A 21,828-nucleotide genomic window follows, 5' to 3' on the forward strand; every position below is an offset into this window, starting at 1 on the left:
TGCTTATCTGAAAGCATACTGTGATCAGTAGCTACCCATTTTCAACTCTTCAGTACCTACTTGACCATGCTGTTCTATACCCTTTAACGCACCCTTTGCAAAACTGTATAAACACACAATGGAAAAATCTTGTCTGCCCATCAGTCTGCAAGCTTAAGCTCAAAGAATTTCAACAAAATTTGGGGATCTACATCAAAAGCTGTCAGGAAACTTTCATTTTCGTCCATATCATTCAAACATAAAACTTTACATGAAACAAATTACCATTTCCCTTACAGCACATTAGATTGGTACTAACTATTAACATTCACTATTAGCTGTTTATCAGTTCAATAAATTCATTGCCTCTTTATGGAATATAAAGGTTCGTTATCTTCCACGGGGGTAAAGCGGCCTGGGCGTGAAGCTGACCATTCACCTCCAGCTAGTGCTGCGGTCAAGAAAATGTAGATCTATACATCCACTCCCCTATACGCCTTCATGGGGTAGTGCTTAATTAGTTAAGCACAGGGAAAACTTTACCATACCTTTACCTTTAAGGTTCATTATCATATTCACAAAAGAACAGTGCAGGACCATAGAATAAAATTAGTACAATATAAAACATAGATGTCATTAAGTTTCACAAATTTTATTTCGAACAATTATAGATGAGGTTAATGCGTTTAGAGTCCTCTACAAGCCACACAAAATTTACTTCACATTTGAATCAGAATCTGTGGCAATAAAATTATAATCAAAATAATAAACCCAGTGCACAATTTGGAAATGAAAAATTATAGAAGTTATATTTTGCCGCTATGTAGTGAAGGTAACGTATGTATGAGAAACAAGAGGAAAGAACACAAAAGTTTCTCGAAAAACCTTAAGGGAACAGACTTCTTAAGACAATAGTTGGGAGGATAATATGAAATTGACCTACTCCTTCCAGCTGCACTATGGCCCTGGGGTCGACTCAGCCTCTAACTGAAATGAGTACCAGGAATGTTCCTCAGGGGTAAAGGCCGGCCAGTGTGTATGGCTGATAATCTTACCACTATCTGTGAGCCAATTGTCTAGAAAATGTGAGAGCCTCAACCTCTCACAACACTATGGGCCTTCAGGCATGTTACAGGGATACCTTTTACCTTTACCTTTACCTTAGAGAAAAGGAATGTGAGGATGTGAACTGAATTCAAATGGTTCAAGACAGGGGCCATTATTAGGCTTTTCTGAGCATATTATTGACAATTTAGGTAAAAAAGAATGAAAATTTCTAGTCTAAAACAAATAACTATCAAGCGATCCAGAAAACCTGGTACAATGGAGTAAGTTATTGTAATTACATAAATTTTTGTTCTCCCTCCATTTATTTAACAGCTCTTTGTTAAATGTCTTGGCTCAATAATGTGCAAAGAAAGAAATAAATATTTATGAATGATGAGTTTTCAAAGCTGGAAGAAGACAGCTGTGGTATATTTCAAGACACTACATTGGAGAAACTGAAAAAAAAAACACATAAACTGCTAATCTGGTCCCCTTGTGAGAAATGAACTAGGGACCACCTAAATACAAAGTAGGATTACTAATCACTAGTGTGGCACATGGTGATAGTTAAATCAAGAAAATTACAATCGGTTGTAGTATGAATGGAGAAAACATGAACATAAAACTTCAGAAAGCTTCTTAGTTCAGCTCAGTTGGAAACACAATCACAGTTCACATGACAATATTAAACTGAATCTTATGGAGGTATAGTTGATATAACTGGTAAAGATTACAGTCAAATGTCAGACCTCTGCTTTCACAGGTTCCAACCTTCAGGTTGCAACTGATACCATGGAGAAGAGCCCTTCAGTTATCAAGTGAACAGCACAAGTTATGAAGCTCCTCATTATGTAATTCATAGAGAAAGTGGTATATGTAACTGTCAGGATTGTTTGGCAGTGTGTTATTCTCTTGCTGTCCCTGTGTTGAGGAGGGCCGCACCATAGCTCAAGTGGTTAGTCAGTGGCTTCCCACCACGGCAGCCCGGGTTCGATCCCGGGTCTGGTCAAGTAGGATTTGTGGTGGACAAAGTGGCGCTGGGGCAGGTTTTCTCTGGGTACTTCCGTTTCCCCTGCCAATCTTCATTCCACCAATTGCTCCACAGTCACCCTCACCTATCACCTGGGGCTGGTACAATACGCCAGAAGTGGCCGCAGTACAAGGGACTTGGTCCCACCCCACTAGCATTAAAAAAAATATGTTGAGGAGCCCTTGTTCGCACAGCCTTACCCTTGGCAAGTAACAGTACAGACCTCTCTAGAATTAAATCTACTCTTAAAGTGTATATAGACAACATTCAAGGTCTATGAATTAACCTTGGACATAGTCTCCATTTCTTCTTATTATTTCTGTCATGTGACTCATTATACACGTAGATTCAACTTGAAGTGGCCAGTCATTCTGCGGCAATTTCTTGATACATATCACCAATGACAGTCTTGACAAAAGAATTTTAACAATGAGGTAAAGGACAATAGATGCATGTCTGATAATACCAAAGTTAGGTCAAGAGCAAGGATTGCTTCATAATTTACTTAATGAAACTCTGTCAACTGTATAAACTGTATCGAGAGGATGGTTGTGAATGATTATTTCAGAAGGATGCAATCAAGACCTCTTTTAGAGTAAAGACCCAGAATTTACTTGACGTGACCAAGTGGCTGAAAAACACTGACTTCCACACCAGGAAACAAATCCTGAGACCTCATAAATATTAAGGAGTGATAACTGAACAGTTGATAAGTTCAAATGATTTTAGTTTGAAACCCACTGTTTTGACTTCGTTTAATCTATAAAGAAAGAAAGGATTGTTGATTCTTCATGTTCATGTGTATATGTATATTTACCAAATACTGTCCTAGTGTTTCATGGAACTTCAGTCACATTATTGTATAATTTTGTAATATTCTCATTTCCACATTTCCTTCAGCTCCAGGCATTCCAACTTTAAGTTTGTCCTATAACAATTTCTTTTATTTTGCTCAGATAGCTGGTGTATGTTCATCAGGTGTGAACTTCGTTAAAGCTTATTCTTTTAGATGTACTCTAGAAAAGAAAACTTAAAGAGTATCTATTTGCTTTATATAGATAAAACTTGTTATGGTGGATTTAAATGCATTACTTAAAGTAACTGTGTGGAACAGAGGGCTTCCTGAGAAGTTAAGAGTTGCTCAGTTTGTCAAGAAATTTTGTGCATTTTACTGAACCTGAAGATACACAAGATCCTGCCATTAATTCTACCTTGAATCAATATTGATTCCAGCCCACACACTCATGTCCAGCTTCTTGAATGTTCATTTCAATATTATCTTCCCAACCATATCTACCTGTATGTTCCCCAAGTAGTCTCTTTCCTTCACTAAATATGACATATTTCTCATCTCTTGCATTTGTACTACACATGTCATACATCACACCTTTCTCTGATCAGCTATCAATACTTGGCGAAGACTCAAAATTATGATACTAATCATTACAAAATGTCCTTCATTCTCCTGTTACTTCCTTGTTTCAGGTCCACATCTCCTAAGCACTCTGTTCTCAAACTTCCTCAATCTATGCTCTTTCCTTAGGATGAGAGAACAAGTTCCATGGGCAAGAGATCAAGTTTCACACCCATATAAAATGGGTAAATTATAGTTTTGTATCTCTTAACCCCTAGGGTCTTTCATGGGTGCAGAATTAAACAGCAGTAATCATTCCTACTCTCAACAGTTAATTTAGGTGACTGCTTTTTACTATTTCCTTTTTGGCAATTTTAATATTGCTTTAATTGCGAGATGTTTTCTCTGGATACAAAACAAACCAGAGGGGCGGACAGAAGTGACCAGAAGACGAGGAAGAAAACATAAGAAGATGATGGATGACTTTGGGGACAGAAGAGGATATTTTTATTTGAAGGAGAAAGCTCGAGATCGCATTAAGTGGAGGAACTGTTTTGGAAGAGACTGTCTGACAGATTACTGACAAATGAATGAATGATGAGCCTAGATAAATTTTCATGGGTATCTCTTGAGTTCTTTCAAACATTTTGAGAAAGTTTATTCTATGACACCTTACATACAGGTTGATTCAAGTCGTATCAGCAAAATTTGTGAGGTTGCTGGGAAGATAATTTGATCGTAAATAAATTTTTGTTCCCCCATCACCCTTGTCATGTTATGACATTTCAACAGTTTCTTAGAAAATTAAATAACTGTCTATTTATGTACATATTCGGTTCTTTCCCGGGGGATAAAGCAACCAGGGTGCGAAGCTCATTATTCGCCTCCAGCTAGTACTGCGGTCAAGAAAATGTGGATTTATACATCCACTCCCCTCATAGCTAGGTTAGCATACTCTGTATACTGGGTATGGGCTGGATGACCGAGGGGTCATACTAAGTTTGGAGCTGCAGATGAAGATTCACTGTTTATTAACCTAATCCCTAGATGTAAGTATGATTATGATATTTAGCATACTCTATTGAGCAGAGTCCATTCTGAAAAGCTGATAACTGTTCAGCTGGTCAAGAAATTCCTCACCTATTAACATTATCATTTATTATCATTCAACAATCCATACATACAGGTATTACAACCATTTGGATAAGGAAATTGTCAGTTTTACACCTAATTCTCGTGCATATCTTTACAGTATACACTGTATCACCCTAATAGAGGGGGTTTGTCATCTGAATAATATTATCTAAATCTAGTTACCATTAATTTCATTGTCTTTACACAAATACAACAAATTAATCAGCTACATATTACATTTACACACTTGAAAAATCAAAAGACATAAATTCATCTACAGAATAAAAGGAATGTTTCAGCAAAAAAGATTTTAATTCATTTTTAAATGAGTTAAAATTTTCCCTTTATTTTATTTGATCGGGGACCTTATTATACAAACTAATTCCCATATTTATCACACTCCTCTTAAAAAAAGCTGTATTACAGTGCTGTACATGAAAATTTAATTTTCTTCATGTATTATAATTATGAATGTCTGAATTTATTGCCATAAAAGCCTTGTATTTTTTGATAAAGCAGGTCACCTCCAATATATACAGAGAAGGCAATGTTAAAACATTGTAATCTTTAAAAATTTATCTACATGACATGCGACTACTAATACCACTAATCACTCGAAGAACCCACTTTTGCAATTTAAAAATGCTTTTACTTTCCCCATCCCCACCCCACAATAAGATACCATTTCTCATACATGACTCAAAATTCGAAAATTACATAATTTTTATCATTTATGGACTCATTATTTCTTTTAATATTTTCACCATATAAATTATTTTGCATAGCTTTGCTTTTAGAAACTGAGCATGAGCGCACCATTTTAGGGTTTCTGGAATATGAAAGTTTATTACTGCCACTAGTATTGTCTTCTGGGATATAATGTTGCATAGTTCTGTAGCAAAGATAATTCTACTCTTGATACACATATCAAACCTGAAATCTCTTATTACCATGTTCACAAGGGTCTCCTACTGAACCCTACCCTGAATCAAATAAATCCACTCCACATACACAAATTACTTCTTTAAGATCCATTTCAACATCTTATAACCCATGCCTAAATCTTTGACACAGTCCCTTTTTCCCTACCGATTTTCTGACTAAAATTCTGTATGCATTTCATATATTCGCCATCATGTCACATATTTCACCCATCTCACCCTCCTCGATTACCAAAAGAATATTTGGGTCCAAGTAGTCCCTTTTCTTTTCCCATTTTCTGACTGAAATTCTGAATGAATTTCTTATACTTCCCATCATGCTGCATGCTTTGCCAACTTCATCCTCCTTTATCACCACAGTAGATACCATAAAGAGCACATATTATGAATCTCCTCATTATGTAATTCTCTTCTCCCTTCTGTTATTTCCTCTCCCATATACACAAATATTCTCATCAGGCACTGTCCCAAACACAATCATCTATATTCTTCGCTTAGGGTGAGAGACCAAGTTTCACACCCATATAAAACAACATACAACATTATGGTGCTTTCTACATTTTAATCTTTAGGATTTTGTAAATATGAAATTGGAAAATAAAAGAATCCAAACTCAATGTTACAAGTATTCTAAGAAATTTAAGTCTCCACTTAACTTCTTAGCAAACGTAATTTTTATATTTTGTTGTGTTGTGCTGTATTGCATTCAGGTGCCAAGATATAAACATACACTTAGTCTTCTCCATTTTATTTCTAAATCGACCTCCTTAATAAAGTCTCATCAAATTTAAGTGTTAAAAGTAAAAAGGTAAAGCTATCCCCGTACCAGGCCGTGAAGGCCCATAGGGTTGTGAGATGCTGAGGGTCCCACATTGTCTAGACAATTGGCTCAAAGATGGCGGTAAGGTCATATTTATCATAATATCCATGTTTCCACCTAATAAAGTAGCATCACCAGTACAGACAATAAGCTGATGTAATCAATATAATTCCACTTCCTCCTGATTTCCTTGAACTTCTGTAATGGCATATTCTACAATAAAGCTGGAAAACCATGGTGCTGAAGTATGAGACAGAATTACTAGTTCAGACTTGGGTTGCTTAATGACATTATGTTACTTGATGAAGCCATACAGTGTTTAATGTTAGGATACACTGAGGGTGATCAATTGGAAGGGATATTGAAGGAAGTGGTCATGGTCTAGTTTAAGACAGTATCCCATCATATTCTTAGAGAGAAACCACAGAAACCTCAGTCCCAACCAGCAGTTTCTGGGACACAATTCAGACGTAACACCTCCCTAACATTCAGACTACAAGATGACTGAAGGCAACCAAAAAAAAATCACCCAACACAAATCAGCCATCAACAGAACCACTTAACTACACCTTCAGAAAATACAGTAACCACCAAAGGAGAAACACTATTTTTGTGGCCCATTAAAGTAAAAAAAATCACAGTCCCTTTTCAACTGTTATCCCCTGCCTGTCACTGCATAGTACATACCTGTACTTCCTGATGCCTGACTTCTTGACACTGGAAACCTCTCCAGTTCCACTCCAGGTGAAAGACTTTGTAACCTGAAAATTAGTACCCATTGCTATTTGTAATTGCCTTGACAGCATATATTTAACAACATTAACAACCTTCATAATAATAACTGTACAGCACATAGCAGAAATGTTATGTTCTGCTCACCAATTCACTAGCTGAACTCCAGCACACCAAACCGAATATCACGCACCCAGACTATAAGTAGTATCTGACTGACCTTGGGAAAACATGAAGTTTATCAACATTCTTTTTAACCATGGCTGAATCTGTTCTTCAACAGCTGTGACTATTAAACACTGGCAAAGGTGTCTGATTTACTGTGAATGACATGAATCAATTTTATGATTATAATTGTAACCTCAACCAGATAAAAACTTCAGAAACCTTGACAGCTACTATTAAGTGTAAGATCAGAGTGACAAATAACATTTACTGAAGAAGTTAACAAAGCATATATTAAAGCAGGGACAGAACTTAATGAAACAAAACGAATAAACGGTCCCCCTTAGGCATAACCTTTCAACAGAAACATTTAAGGAGACCTTGATAAATATGCTCAAAACAAAAAGGTGAAATAAAAATCAATTTATGATGAATAGAGACAGTGGACCTGTTAGTTTGTTGGATGAAATTGACATGATGCAACATTTCAGATACATTTTCTCTTCTAGTTACACAGAAACTTGACAATGTTTAACATAATAACAAAAGTACAAAAGCTATTAGCCTACAATACAAAAGCCCAAACTATCTGAACTAGAAGCCAGATATATGAAAGAATATAAGTGATTCAAAATGGAATAGTAGCATTCAAGAAGTGGAAATGAAATTTCAGAAGTGTCACAAAATGTACTGGATTAAACAAAACTGAAAACAAAGACATATGGAAGAAGATAAATAAATGATTACAGAGAAAAATGGTAAACTCATTTGAACATGATAAACTATGACATATTACCGAAACTTGTGGTTTCTCACAAATGCAGATATAGTTTTTCAGTTTTTATTTTTATGTTTTATGAAAAAGGGCTGGTATGTCATAATGTTAGAAAAAGATGTCAATCTCAGGAAAAGGCAAATAAGAAGGAAAATTCAAATTTTTGTGCTTACTAGTTTTTGTTCAAACATGTCCCTTCTAATGCAAAAGTTTTCCATTTCTCACTAATTTTTATAACATGTTAAGCTTTTGGATTCTTACCCTTCACACAGTAACATAAGAAATGTTGCATACATTGTGAACTAAAGATGACTTGGATTGAAGAAATGATGGTGAACTTTACTGACATTCTGAATTTAAGAATTGAAGGACATGAGGATGGCAAGAAATGCATATGAATTTTTAGATGAAAACATGAAGGGGACAATTTGAGACACTATATGTCTTACAAAAAGAGGGAAAAACAGTTTCAATCCTTATAACTAGAACAGTCCTAGAGCTGAATCCTTGGTGTTCACAACAGCGAAGCTGGTGGTGATGGAAATTAAAAATGTTTAAAAAAATCAACTCCATGTGGAGGCAGGTTAGAATACTCCCACTGTAGCCCTGAAAGTCGTACAAGGCGACAAAAAGGGAACCTGGTGCCTGAGGGTGTAACTGTGCCGCCCTGTCAATGGGGGACATAAATACAGAGAACTGGTCCTTCAGGTTGGAGGCTGGACGTAAGGCTGACAGACAACATTGCTCTCTAAAATATTATTATTGCGAAATCCAAAGAAGTGAAAACTGAATGATCTAATTTAATATACACATATGGAAAAATTTTCTAAAGACAGCTGTAGATTAAAAGGGGCTGTTTTGCCAATAATGATGAGCATAAAAAAATCACAACAAAAATCGTGAATTACATCATTGAAATAAGAATGTAATTAAGCACAGAACACTACTTCAATGAAACTCAAACAAATGAAAAACAAAAAGAAAATGATGGCTTTACTTTGTTCAAATAAAGATTAAAACCTTACCAGACTGAAGCCACACGTATGTAAAATATTATTCTTTATTTATGAAGTGTGAAGTCTATCTCCAACCTTTTGTTAGTAATTACAAAAACAGAATTTACTTGATGTGTTGACAATACTATACGAGCACTGAAGCCACTGCCTGTGCTTGCAAAAGATATGTGAACAGTATGTACAAAGCACAATGCTCTATCAATTTACTGACCTTGCTCTTACATATCCATTAGTCAGCTTTTACTAGAGCCAAACATGAAGGCTTTACTGATAATTAAAAAAAAAAGCATACACTTTTCCATCAACTTGTTTCTTACAAGTACAAAACAAGTCTGCACAGTGAGAAAGGCAATAAGTTAAAAAAAATACAGTTGTGAGTATGAAGTAATGCAACAGAACAGGGGTGTGCTACAGTTTCTGGTCATGGACCACTATGAAAAATAGATTCACTGCAGGCCAATTTGATTACAGCTAATTGTAGACAGGTACAAAAGAAAGAGTAAAGTTATCCCTGTAAGAGGCCATAATGAAGGCCCATAGGTTTGTGAGATGTCAAGGCTCGTACATTTTCTAGACAATTGGCTCACAGATGGGGGTAAGGTTGTGAGCCTTATGCGCTGGCCACCCTTTACCAGCCATGAAGTTTCCTGGTACTCAATTCTGTTGGAGGCTGCGTCGACCTCAGGGCCATAGTGCAGCTGTAAGGATTAGGCAAATTTAAAAAATCCAATAACCTCATGGGGAATCAAACATACAACCTTCCAGCTTGTAGCACAGTGCCTCAACCAACTGTCCTACCACGCTGTGTAAATTACAATACTAATATCTGTAATTACTCTTTCATATAATTAAATTAATTATCATAATGAACTCATTTTTATGCAGGACAATTTTAAACTACCCATCATTAATGCAATACCTGTCATCTCATGTTTTTTATTAGGTCAGAATATTTAGTTTGATGTTAAGGGAGACAAGCCCTAACTTACTTTTGAAATGGGTATTTGTATGTCTGCACTTCCTCGCCACATTCTTATTTGCCATTCAGGTGCACAAATGCAATAAGGAGTCCCACTGCACAAAACAGTGCAAATCCAGGAGCAGATAGCTTACTTTATTACAAAGAGAATGGAATTACTACCTGAAAATTCAAGAACTTATGACACAAGTTTATTCTTAAGAAAATGTACCCCCAGCATAGATGTCCATAACCACCTACAAGACTACGAGATCTCAAAATTAAAAAAAAATATGTTTGTGGCCCAAAAATATATGACAAATCACTTACAGCCCATATGTATTTTATGAACTCTTTGTCTGAGGCACATACTGTGAAAAGGTAAGGTTTATTTAAATGCCCGCCACTGGTGCACGTTTCAATGCCTGTTGCTACAATGCATTTAAATGTCTGTTTCTGTTAGGGTGGTTAAATAATTTTAAGCATTGCGTTTAAAAATGCTGTATCTAACTCAATTTTCATGATAAATGGATGCAATTAAGTTTGTCTGTATCAGCAAAGGACATAGTGTCGCATATTATAATGGAAGATTTGAAAATGTTTATACAAAGAGTTATACTCTATTTTCAATTTTTTTCTTTTAATTTTGATGCATACTGCAAAAATAGTTTCCCAGTTCTTCACAGAACTGTTCTGCATTATAAATTCATTTCTGTTTGTGACACTTGACAAATTGTAGCAGTCCAAGGCATCATAAAACAGATGGAGCAATAAAATCATTTGGCCTTCTGCTAGCACTGCTTACACTCTTCAGATTTTCAAATCTTTTGACTGAAGGACAGAAGAATGAAAGAATGGCTATTCAAGAGAAAGCTAAAGGGGTTCCTTCTTCAGTGCTAAGACCTGCAAGAGATTATTGCCCTTTCTAGGGTTATGAATGGACAATTGCATCATGGCTGAGATACAGAGTGCAATCTGTTTTCTGTGTGTTCACAGTGAAATTGAATACTGTAGTTTCATTTCAGCATATATATACATCAAGCAGATAATAACAAAAAAGGTATGTACATCGAATTTTACTGTATATTTTTAACGCATTAATCTGCAGAATCTGCAATAAAAGTACTGGCTCATGGATGAGTTAGGGCATAACTCATATGTATACTTTTGTTGTTGTTGTTGTTGTTGTTCACTTATGTATCATTTTAATTCCTCTTATGTATACTTTTTTTGTTGTTGTTGTTCAATTATGTATCATTTTAATTCCTCTATTATGATTTTACTCAGCCGGTCACGGTAGCTGAGCGGTCTAAGGCATGCACTGTCTTCGCTCGCTCGGAAGCCGGGATCGTGGGTTCGAATCCCACTCAGGGCATAGATGTCTGTGTGCGTTTTCCTGTGTTTGTCTACAGGCAGAAGCCTGGGACAAGCTGATCACTCGCCCAAGGACTCCTATCGAATGTGTAAGATCCAGTAAACCGAAGTGAAACGGAGAGTTTCATGGAAGTATGCCTAGGCCGAAATTGGGGCTGTAGCGCCACAGAAAAAAAACAAACGGTTTTACTCAAGTCAGTCTGGTAATTACATTTAAAATTAAATATTTAGAACTGTGCATGAGCTTCTACTAGCGGTGCGCGTGGGCACTTCCACTAGCAGAGTTTAAATGCCCGGCTGGCCAAAACGGGGTACTTTGGCCACGACGACCATACTCATCACTGGCCCGCTCAGGGCACTTCGGCCGTTAAAGGCTAAGGTTTTACTTTACATAAAAACTGAAATAAGCAGTACCAAACTCCTCAAAAACAGACCATATAGCAAATGGGTAACAACTAACTAACCATCTAAATGGAGCAAAGCTGAAGCTAATAATGGTTCAGCAGGTCAAGAAACTCTCTGTCTTCTACAGAAACCAGGGAACCATTTTTCTGTTCACAAGAGTCTGCAGTTCACATCCTCACACTTTATTTTGGGACAAGAGTGGCTCTATACCAGTAGATGGTTACAAGTTTTCTACGCAAACATAAATGTTAATCACCAATTAGAGACAATATTTTTTTGTACACAGAGTACATATCAGCAATGGATAGGGTTCACTGCAATTTATTTGCGACTAGATACCATATACTACTAACACTAAGGCATTGGCACACCACATGTATACAGCCTTTTCAAGCTGAATCGAGTCTAACGTAGCATAGACTTTCCCATTCGGATATGATCTAAAATGAGGATACCCCTTTATTATCAAGGCTTTTTTTAAAAAGTCCTTTAGAACATGGCAATAGGGAGATAAAAGAAATCCAGGTGGGATTTGAATTGGCTGGGAACATTAACTTCTGGTATACAGTGATGTTAATTCATTCAGTAAAAATAACATAAGAAAAAAACAGTTCTTTTGGACTCTAGTAAGGAGGTTGGTCTAGAAGTAAACACAGAAAAAGCTACATATATGTTGATGCATCATCAACAGAATGCAGAACAAAATCATAATATAAAAGTACCTAGTAAATCCTTAAAAAACATAGTGAAATTCAAATATTTGGGAAAGACAGTAACAAATGAAAATTGCACTAAAAGATAAATAAGATGCAGCTTTATATTTAGTGAATTTTTACTGCCACTTAGTTCAAAATCTTGTCTTCTTATTAATAAGTATTTATAAGTTAAGCAAGTAAGTGAGTAGGTATGTAAGTTAGTTAGTAAATAAGCAAGCAAGTTAGTAACTAACAAACTAACACCAAGGACCTGAGCTCTTCTTGAGAATCCGCCGATGGCTCAGCCACTCATGAATTTCCCAACATTTTATGGAACCTGAAAGATCATTAGCATGTTCACAACAGCCCCCCACTGGTCCCTATCCTAAACTAGATAAATCCAGCCATCCTACCTCTCTAATACACATCTTAATATTATCATCCCACCTAAGTCTAGGTCTTCCTAGTGGTCTCTTTCCTTTCAGCCTCGCCACAAATAACCTATATGCATTCTTCTTATCCCCATGAGTGCTACATGCCCCTTCCATCTCACCTCCTAGACTTAATCAATCTAATTATATTTGGCTATATTTCATAATTTATGAAGATCCTTACTATGCAGTTTTCTCCAACTTCCTATCACTTCATCCCTCTTCGGTCCAAATATTCTCCTCAGTAACGCTCTCAAACACTCTCAGTCTATGTTCCTCCCTTAATGTCAGGGACCACGTTTCAGATTCATACAAAACTGCAGGCAAAATTATAGTTCCGTATACTCTAATTTTTACATTTTTAACAGCAGACAAGATGACAAATGGTTCTGGACTGAAAGGTAGCAAGCATTTTCAAATTCGATCTCCTCTTAACTTCCTCCTGAATGAAATTTTGATTTGCTAATGTTGTTCCCATATATCTGAACTATTTCACATTTTTAAAGGATTTATTAGCTATTTTCATGTTATGATTTTGCCCTGCATTTTGGTGATGAGACATCAACAAACACTTACTTTTCTCTGTGTTTACTTCTAAACCAACCTCCTTACTAGTGTCAATTATAGTTTCTGTGTTTTTCTTTCTGGTAATTACATTATCTCCCAACAGATATACATTATCAACATACACCAGCAGATCATGTGTCCCACTTAATTTCACTCCCACCTGGTTTTCCTGGACCTTTCTAATGGCATATTCCAAAGCAAAGTTGAAAAGCAATGGTAATAAAAAGCATCTCATTGTTTTAGACCATTTTGAATAGGGAACATATCAGACAAATGTTTACTTATACAGATTTTACTGTTTCATTGAAACACTTTTAATCAGCCTAACTAGTTTCACTGGTTCCGAAATCTCTATAAGAATTCTATACAATACCTCACTCCTAACTGAATCATACACTATCTTCAAGCCTATGTATAACTGATGTAGTCTCACTGTATCCAGTTTTTTCTCCAGTATCTGATAAATGTAGAAAATCTTGTCAGTAGTTGATCTGTTACAGCAAAATCCATATTGATAATCCCCGGTAACTTTGTCTATGTATGGATTTAACCTTAAGAGGATACTGAATAAAATTTTGTATGAAGTTGATAACAATGATATTCCTCGATAATTACTACAGTCAGATTTATCACCCTTCTTCTAAATTCATACAGTAACAGACTCCTTCCCTTGCTTGAGCAATTCCTCCTTACTCCAAATAAAATTAATGAATGTATGGACCTCAGACCATAATGTTTTGCCTCCTGCTTGAATCAGTTCTGCCAGAATTTGATTACTACCAGGAAATTTATACCTTTTCAACTTGCAATAACAATTTCAACTTAAAAAGGATTAGACTCGGGTACTAACGGCTCGACTGTATGTATTTCTACCTGCCTAATATCACTGACACAACAGCTCCTTTCCACATCATCCAGACTGGTTCTGGGGCCCACCCAGCCTCCCATCCAGCAGGTAATGGGGGCTCCTTCCTTTGGGGTAAAGTGGTCAGGGCATGAAGCTGGCCACTCACCTCAAATCAGTGACAAGGCCAAGAATACATGAATCTATACATCTACTTCCCCATACATCCTCATGGTGTAGTGCTTAATTCAATAAACACAGGGACAACTTTACCTCCTTGTCGTCCTGTCTGCAAACTAAAAATGAAAATCTATAAAACTGTAATTTTACTTGTTGTTTCGCATGAACAATATTAAACTTGATCTCACAGTCTCAATACTGACAGCACCATTAAATAACCAACTTAAGAAATGGAACTTGGTCTCTCACATTATGGGAAGAGCACAAACTGAGGGTGTTCAAGGGAGGAATGTAATAGGTGACTGGAGAAAACTGCATTATTAGGAACTTCATACTTTCAACTTTTCACCAAATATTAATTAGGGTGATCAAATCATGAGATGTGCAGAGCAGGTGACATGTGTGGGAGGTATGAGAAATACATATAAAATTCTAGTTGGAAAAACATAGGGAAGGAGATGACTAAGAAGACCTATGAATATAGGAGATTAACATTAAAATTATTTTAAAGAAATACAGTGTGGACTGATGCATTTGGCTCAAGATAGGGGCCAATATGGGGCTCTTCTACAGTAATGAACTTTCATGTGTCATAAAAGGCATGGAATAGTTCCTCAAGTATGAGTCTCCATGCAGTTAGTCAGATGTACCAAAATACATGAGAATTCCATTACTAATAATTCATTTTCACAAGGTAACTCTGATGTGTGTACTCAGGATGTTCAGGACATACAGTGAAAGGAACCTGAAGGATGATGCACTTGACTTTGTAATACCATTCACGGAACAAGTAAAGGAAAATAACTTACTCCGTGGAGTACTATCTTTCTTGAGAAACTAACAGTCATTCGGCTAGTAAAGAAATTCAATTTTGTTATGCTTTCTGTGGCTACAATAATTTCTGTATACTACGTACATAGGAGATAGAAATTAACCAAGGACCTTATTATTACCATCTGAATATTATCACAGTCTAGAATACCGCAAATGGTATAGTGTCCTTACTCTAAACTACAGTATGTATACTTTATTTAAAATTTGTTTTCTAAAACATAACAAATTAGATAAAAGAAATGTAATGGTAAAACCAGATTCTAACCTGTACCATTTTCTAACAGGTGTATCATTTCTCTGTAATTTCCTCTTTAATTTTAACATTTTTTTTCATATACCAGATATCATGACCTAAAGCAAGCTAACAGATGTTCTGAAGATGTGGCACAGTTCAGATATTAGGGAACAACTATAACAAATCAAAACCTGATTCAGGAGAAATTAAGAGGAGATTAAATTCAGGTTATGCTTGCTTTCATTCAGTCCAGAACTTTTTGTCTACTCATCTTCTGCCTAAAAACATAAAAATTAGAATATACAAAACTATAATTTTGCCTGTGGTTCTGTATGGGTGTGAAACTTGGTCTCTGACATTAAGGGAGGAACATAAACTGAGGGTGTTTCAGAACAGGGTGTTGAGGAGAATATCTGGACCGAAGAGAGATGAAGTGACAGGAGGTTGGAGATAACTGCATAATGAGGAGCTTCATAACTTGTACTCTTCTCCAAGTATAATTAGATTGATCAAGTCAAGGAGGATGAGATGGGCATGGCATGTAGCACAAATGGGGAGACAAGGAATGCATATAGGATATTTGTGGGAAAGGTGGAAGGAAAGAGACCACTAGGAATACCAAGACGTAGGTGGATGAACAATATTAAAATGGATCTTAGAGTGAAAGGATGGAATGGTATGGGTTGGATTGATCTGGCTCAAGATAGGGTCCAGTGGAGAGCTCTCATGAACATAGAAATGAACCTTCAGATTCCATAAAATGCTGGGAAATCCTTGAGTAGCTGCACAATTGGTGCCTTCTCAAGATGGGCTCAGCTCCATGAGTGAGTGAGTGAGTGAGTACCAGACACACAAAATGAAACTATACCATTCTTCCTGGATTTGATCACACAGATGAATGCCTATAAACGCCTGCCTGAACTTCATATTTTTGTATTCAACACAGAATAGCAAACACAGACCAAATAAGAGTGCTTCATATGAAATTGGTAACATACAAGTTTATTACACACTGCCATAAAAACTTTAAAAATCTGTTGCTTTCCTACTACAGAGGCTTTAATTAGGATTACAGTACTTCAAAAACTTGATTGCCAAGGCTGTGAACATATGGACTGAATGTATGTAATATAGTGTATTGTAGTAGCATGTAAGCATGCATCATTTGATTTATCAAAATTAACACTGATGCATTTAGCCTATGAACATACAAGAGATAGCAATACAATCAGGACTCAATAAACCAGTCTGTTTACTCATCCATGATAAAAGAACAATTAAAGCCCAAAGTGGGAAAATATTTGCATTTATTCATGACAGTTAACTCTTTGTTCTTTTTAATTTTTCCACAGATGCTGAGCAGTGAATCTATTCAGTAAATGATATGTTCTACATACAATACATAATATTAATGTTAAAGACCCACTGAAGATTCAACAGGAAGTCTCATAGAACTCCTATTTATCTCCTTTGGTCCCCTCTCTCATACTTCTTTTCCATCCCTTTCATTTGATCTAGATGTGAAAGTATACTTGTCAACACTCTCAGACAATTAACACCATCTGTCAGACACTGACAGTAACTACATCCTTTGTGAGTGTGTAACATACATAAGCAGTCACTCACAGATATTAAGGTCAAAACATTCCCGGTTAACATGCCATGGAGGCCCATAGGGTTGTGAGATATTAAGGCTCCCACATTTTCTAGACAATTGACTCACAGATGGCAATGAGGTTTCAACCTCATGTGCCGGCCACCCTTTACACAATAGACCTGTTTTAAATGTCTTGTATGTTGTGTGATGCTAAGTAGGCTTGTGGGGGCAACAGCAGGGGTTTCTCCTGTGGAGAAGTGTCTGGCACATAAGGATTTGTCTGACTGGCAAACTGAGTCAACATGACTCATGAATATAAGATGTATACTGTACAAGTAGGCTGCCAGCTTAAGTTGGCCACAATTTTTGGACCTGCCAAAACAAATTTAATTATTCCTCACCAGGTACCTCTGTAGGTGAAACAGCATTACGAAGAAGTCAAATACCACAAACAACTAAAAACACCATTCCAGCTGTTGATGAGCCAGTTCTTTCCAATTCACATTTCCAATTTCCATTCACATGGATATGATGAAATCTCTACCAAATTACTTAAAGCAAGCTCTGTTTACATCAGTTCACCCTTGAATCATCTATGTAATAAATCTTTATCATCAGGTACTTTTCCTCAACGCTTAAAATACGCTATAATGAAACCACTTTTTAAAAAAGGAGAGAGAAAATGCATCTCTAATTACAGACCAATATCCATATTGACTTCATTCTCAAAAGTCTTTGAAAAAGTTATGTATAATAGACTACTTGAACACTTAAATTCTAACAACATATTAGTCAAAGAGCAATTTGGATTTAGGAAAGACCTAACAACAGAAAAAGCAACCTATGAACTAACTAACGATATTTTAAGTGCTCTCAATGACAGATTAATTGTGGGAGGGATTTTCTGTGATCTAGCAAAAGCTTTCGATTGTGTTAATCATGATATCTTACTATCGAAATTAAATTTCTATGGAATAACTGGCAAAGCTAATGAATGGATCAAATCATACCTCAAAAACAGGTATCAAAGAGTTGAAATAAATAATAAAAACTCCAGTCATAATGCATTTTCAAACTGGGGAATTATAAAGCACGGTGTTCCACAAGGATCAATTTTAGGTCCCTTACTTTTTCTTCTCTACATAAATGATCTATCTAAAACCATCAACAATAAATCTAAACCAATTCTATATGCAGATGACACTAGTATAATATTTAAGAACTCTAAATTTGACAACTTTAAAAATGACATAAATATTGTATTTGAAGCCTTAAACAGATGGTTCGAAGCCAATTTACTCTCATTAAATTTTGATAAAACCCATTACATATCATTCACAACTAAAAACAACCACCAAATTGATCTGGACATCAGTTATGCCAACAAATTAATCTGTAAAGTACTTGATACAAAATTCCTTGGAATACATGTAGACAGTACACTGTCTTGGAAAATACATATTGAACAAATTATACCTAAATTAAATGCAGCTTGCTATGCGATGAGATCAATTAAGCCTTTTATGTCACAGGAAACATTGAAGATGGTTTACCATGCCTACTTTCATTCTATTATGAACTATGGATTAATATTTTGGGGGAACTCTTCACATAGTGTAATAATTTTTAAAATACAAAAGAATATAATAAGAATCATTACAGGATGTAGAAGTAGAGATTCATGTAGAGAATTATTTAAGAAATTAAAAATTCTACCGCTTCAATCGCAATACATATTATCGCTTCTCCTATTTGTTGTTTACAACAAAGATAAATTCAAATTAAATTCTGATGTCTATAACATGAATACTAGACAAAAATATAACTTCCACCTACCCTCATCAACTTTATCAGTATATCAAAAAGGAGTCTACTTTACTGGCATAAAAGTGTTCAACAATCTGCCACAAAGTATTAAAAACTTGGGCAATGATACTAAAAAGTTTAAATCAGAGTTAAAGAATTATCTACATGCTCATTCCTTCTACTCTTTAGATGAATACTTCAATGTAAATAGAGAATGATGTAAAATTAAGTTATATTAATTTTTAAGCTAAAATTGCCTGTACTTATGTATGTAACCTTTTGACATGTTCTGTATCCAAAGGTACTAACCTGCTTAGGATTTATAGAATGTAAATAAATTCAATTCAATAATACTTTCTTAGAGCTCTGATTTATCTCATTAATGTGAAGGATACTATCACCATCTATTCTCCTGAACTTAATGGTCAGACATATATGTAAAGTAAAGGTTGAAAGGAAATATGTCTGATCTCAGGTTTTCACATTTATATTGCGAATTGTGGTCTTGTGGGTTATGACACCATGTGGTCTGGTAGATGGGTACCAACATTTTGGAGAAACAGATTGCGTCTCTCTTTAGGGATGAAAGCAGATCACAATATGAACAAAACATTGTTACAAGGAATTAACTTACATTTTTTTCACAATATTTTACATTACACCATAAACTACCAACAATTAGAATATTGAAGAAATTGATATATATTGATTGAAATATTGAAACCTCAAAACTTACAATTAGAATATTATTCACTTTTCTGCACATTTCTATTATGGGATGCGACGCGGTATAGTTTGGTAGATAAGGACCAAAGGAGTACAGGTATCGCCATGAGAACCTCAAATTTAATAATATTCTTTTCTGACACACACACACACACACACACACACACATACAGGAAGTAGGGCATATGTTTTTTGTAATTTTTTTTTTCATTTCGTCTACAGATTTCTAATTCAGAAGGACCAGCAACAATTACTTTGCTTAAATGATTTCATCTCCCTTACGTTTCAGCATGTAAAATTATGTGCAGTATTTCATTTTACAGTACGAGTACCTCACCTTCCCTTACTAGCCACTGTAGTAGTATCTAGATCTGAACTATGTAAATATTTTCACTCCAAATACAGTTAACAATCTTCGTAAGCTTGAAAACAGAAGAGCCGCATTTATAGCAACGGAAGAATTAGTTAATACAATTTCATTCTTATATATTTCAACGCGATCTACATTCGTGACCCCCAAACCCATTTCTCTTTTATCACTCACATATTGTTGTCACGTTTCGTGATTTATGACGAATTACTTGAATTTTTCAGCAGCAACTTCAGACTGCTTCATACACCAAATGCCAGTCCTGCGAAGACTGTCAGCATCAGAACCATCCATTTATGCTTCATGAAAAGGTTAAATAATACTTAAGTTCACATAACCTCACTTAACAACATGTGGAATATCGATTCAATCAAGGACACCACGGCGACAAACCACTACTCTCACTTTAAGCAGCAACGCGAAACACAGCTAGTTGCGAAATGTGGGTCACTTCCGGCGCTCTCAGGGTTTTATGTTTTACAACCCTGCGTAATTTAAACTCTTTGTTTGCCGTAATACAATACATCGACATTGCATTTTTTCGCTTCTTCATTTGAAACGTGAACGCGTATATCTGCGGGTAGCAAGAAACTAAACTTCACTCAGAAAAGTGGGGAAAAATTATTGCAAATCATATTGTAACGTGTATACTGATTACTGATGATGAATACCCATTGCTAGGCAACGTGTCGGTGAACACATGCCCACAACACACTATCACGCAACAACAGGACGTCTATTACTAGGCAACGGCGAGGTAATAATAAGGCTGTTTTGCGTGAGGTCCATGCAAAGTGTTCGCCATGACAGTAGTAGTAGTAGTAGTAGTAGTAAAGTGGAGTATTTGACAGTAATCGAGTGTAGTCAAGTAGAGTCGAGTCTCGGAATTGGCAGCCGCAAAAATGGCAAGATATGAATTAGACACTGCCAAGAAGATTTAGAGTGTGATTTTAAGTTACAGTGAGACTGTGATAAATCCATTGCCAGGATACGACTATTGAAGACTGAGAATCCTAGTGCGTGTGCAGCGGTGAACTAAAAGCGTGTACAATGGAAATAGCGCTATAATTGCCTGTAGTCCCGAACTGTGTAAACGTATAAATGTCAATGAATCAAATCATCCAATCCAGACCCCGCTATTATTCGTCACGGATCCCCGGGCGCGCGACAATATTTAAGTAGCATATCACATAAGCTGCACTGTGTCGAAAATATGCTTATTATCTCATCCGTTAATTTCCATTATTCATAACCACCCAAAGCATGATTGTAAGGAAAGGCAAGAAATAAGAATATAAGTTTGAGTGTTAAATTCCCTGCACAGTGCAGATTTCATGATTAATTCTATTGCCCAGTGATTCTTCCTCAATGTTATGCTTAATGCAGCCGTATCCCTACGGCCGTGCAGTAGCACTGTATTTGTACATATGTAATTAAAATACTGATTATTTGATTCAATCTTCTTTCTCAGATTATTTTGTTATGCATATTTACTTCAATGTGAACGCTGACAGTGCGACTTATTCAGTATTTAAAAGTACACATTTCAGTCACAACTTTTATGGTAAAATATTAAAATGTTACATTTTAGGGTGATTTTGATCCGCCATCATCGAATCTTTAAATTTTAAATGTGGAAAGGAAATTTTATAGGTACATTTTTTGTAAGCATAAGATACATGCACACGAAATACAGTAAGAAACATGAGATATGGATAATTGTCAGAAGCATAAATATTTCAACGGGTGCGGAGAGTTTTATGGAAAAACTTCTGGGGGGGGGGAGAGTTACAGAGATGAGAGTATAAGTTTG

The 21,828-nt window shown here is 35.9% G+C and overlaps 1 protein-coding gene across 8 annotated transcripts in view; it reads right to left on the reverse strand.

Annotated features, from left to right (window-relative positions):
- Positions 1–20,445, reverse strand: part of LOC111868809 (sodium-independent sulfate anion transporter) — a 48,061-nt gene extending 27,616 nt beyond the window's left edge. For 2 of the 8 annotated variants that reach the window (XM_023859807.2, XM_023859810.2), the window contains exons 1-2: positions 9,003–9,178; positions 6,993–7,066 (exon numbers count right to left, since the gene is read on the reverse strand). Coding sequence is in view for 3 of the 8 variants with exons in the window: in XM_033753171.1 (XP_033609062.1) it covers positions 6,993–7,066; positions 7,258–7,298 (115 nt within the window). In the remaining 5 variants the exon portion in view is untranslated. Of the gene's footprint in view, positions 1–6,992; positions 7,067–7,184; positions 7,749–9,002; positions 9,179–9,982; positions 10,135–19,982; positions 20,157–20,189 lie in introns of those variants that run through there. The other 6 variants (XM_023859805.2, XM_023859811.1, XM_033753169.1 and 3 more) reach the window with 6 other exon arrangements.
- Between the last annotated feature and the right edge of the window lie 1,383 nt (positions 20,446–21,828).

Source organism: Cryptotermes secundus, unplaced genomic scaffold, assembly GCF_002891405.2.
Source record: "Cryptotermes secundus unplaced genomic scaffold, Csec_1.0 scaffold257, whole genome shotgun sequence".
In the NCBI taxonomy this organism is placed as follows: domain Eukaryota; kingdom Metazoa; phylum Arthropoda; class Insecta; order Blattodea; family Kalotermitidae; genus Cryptotermes; species Cryptotermes secundus.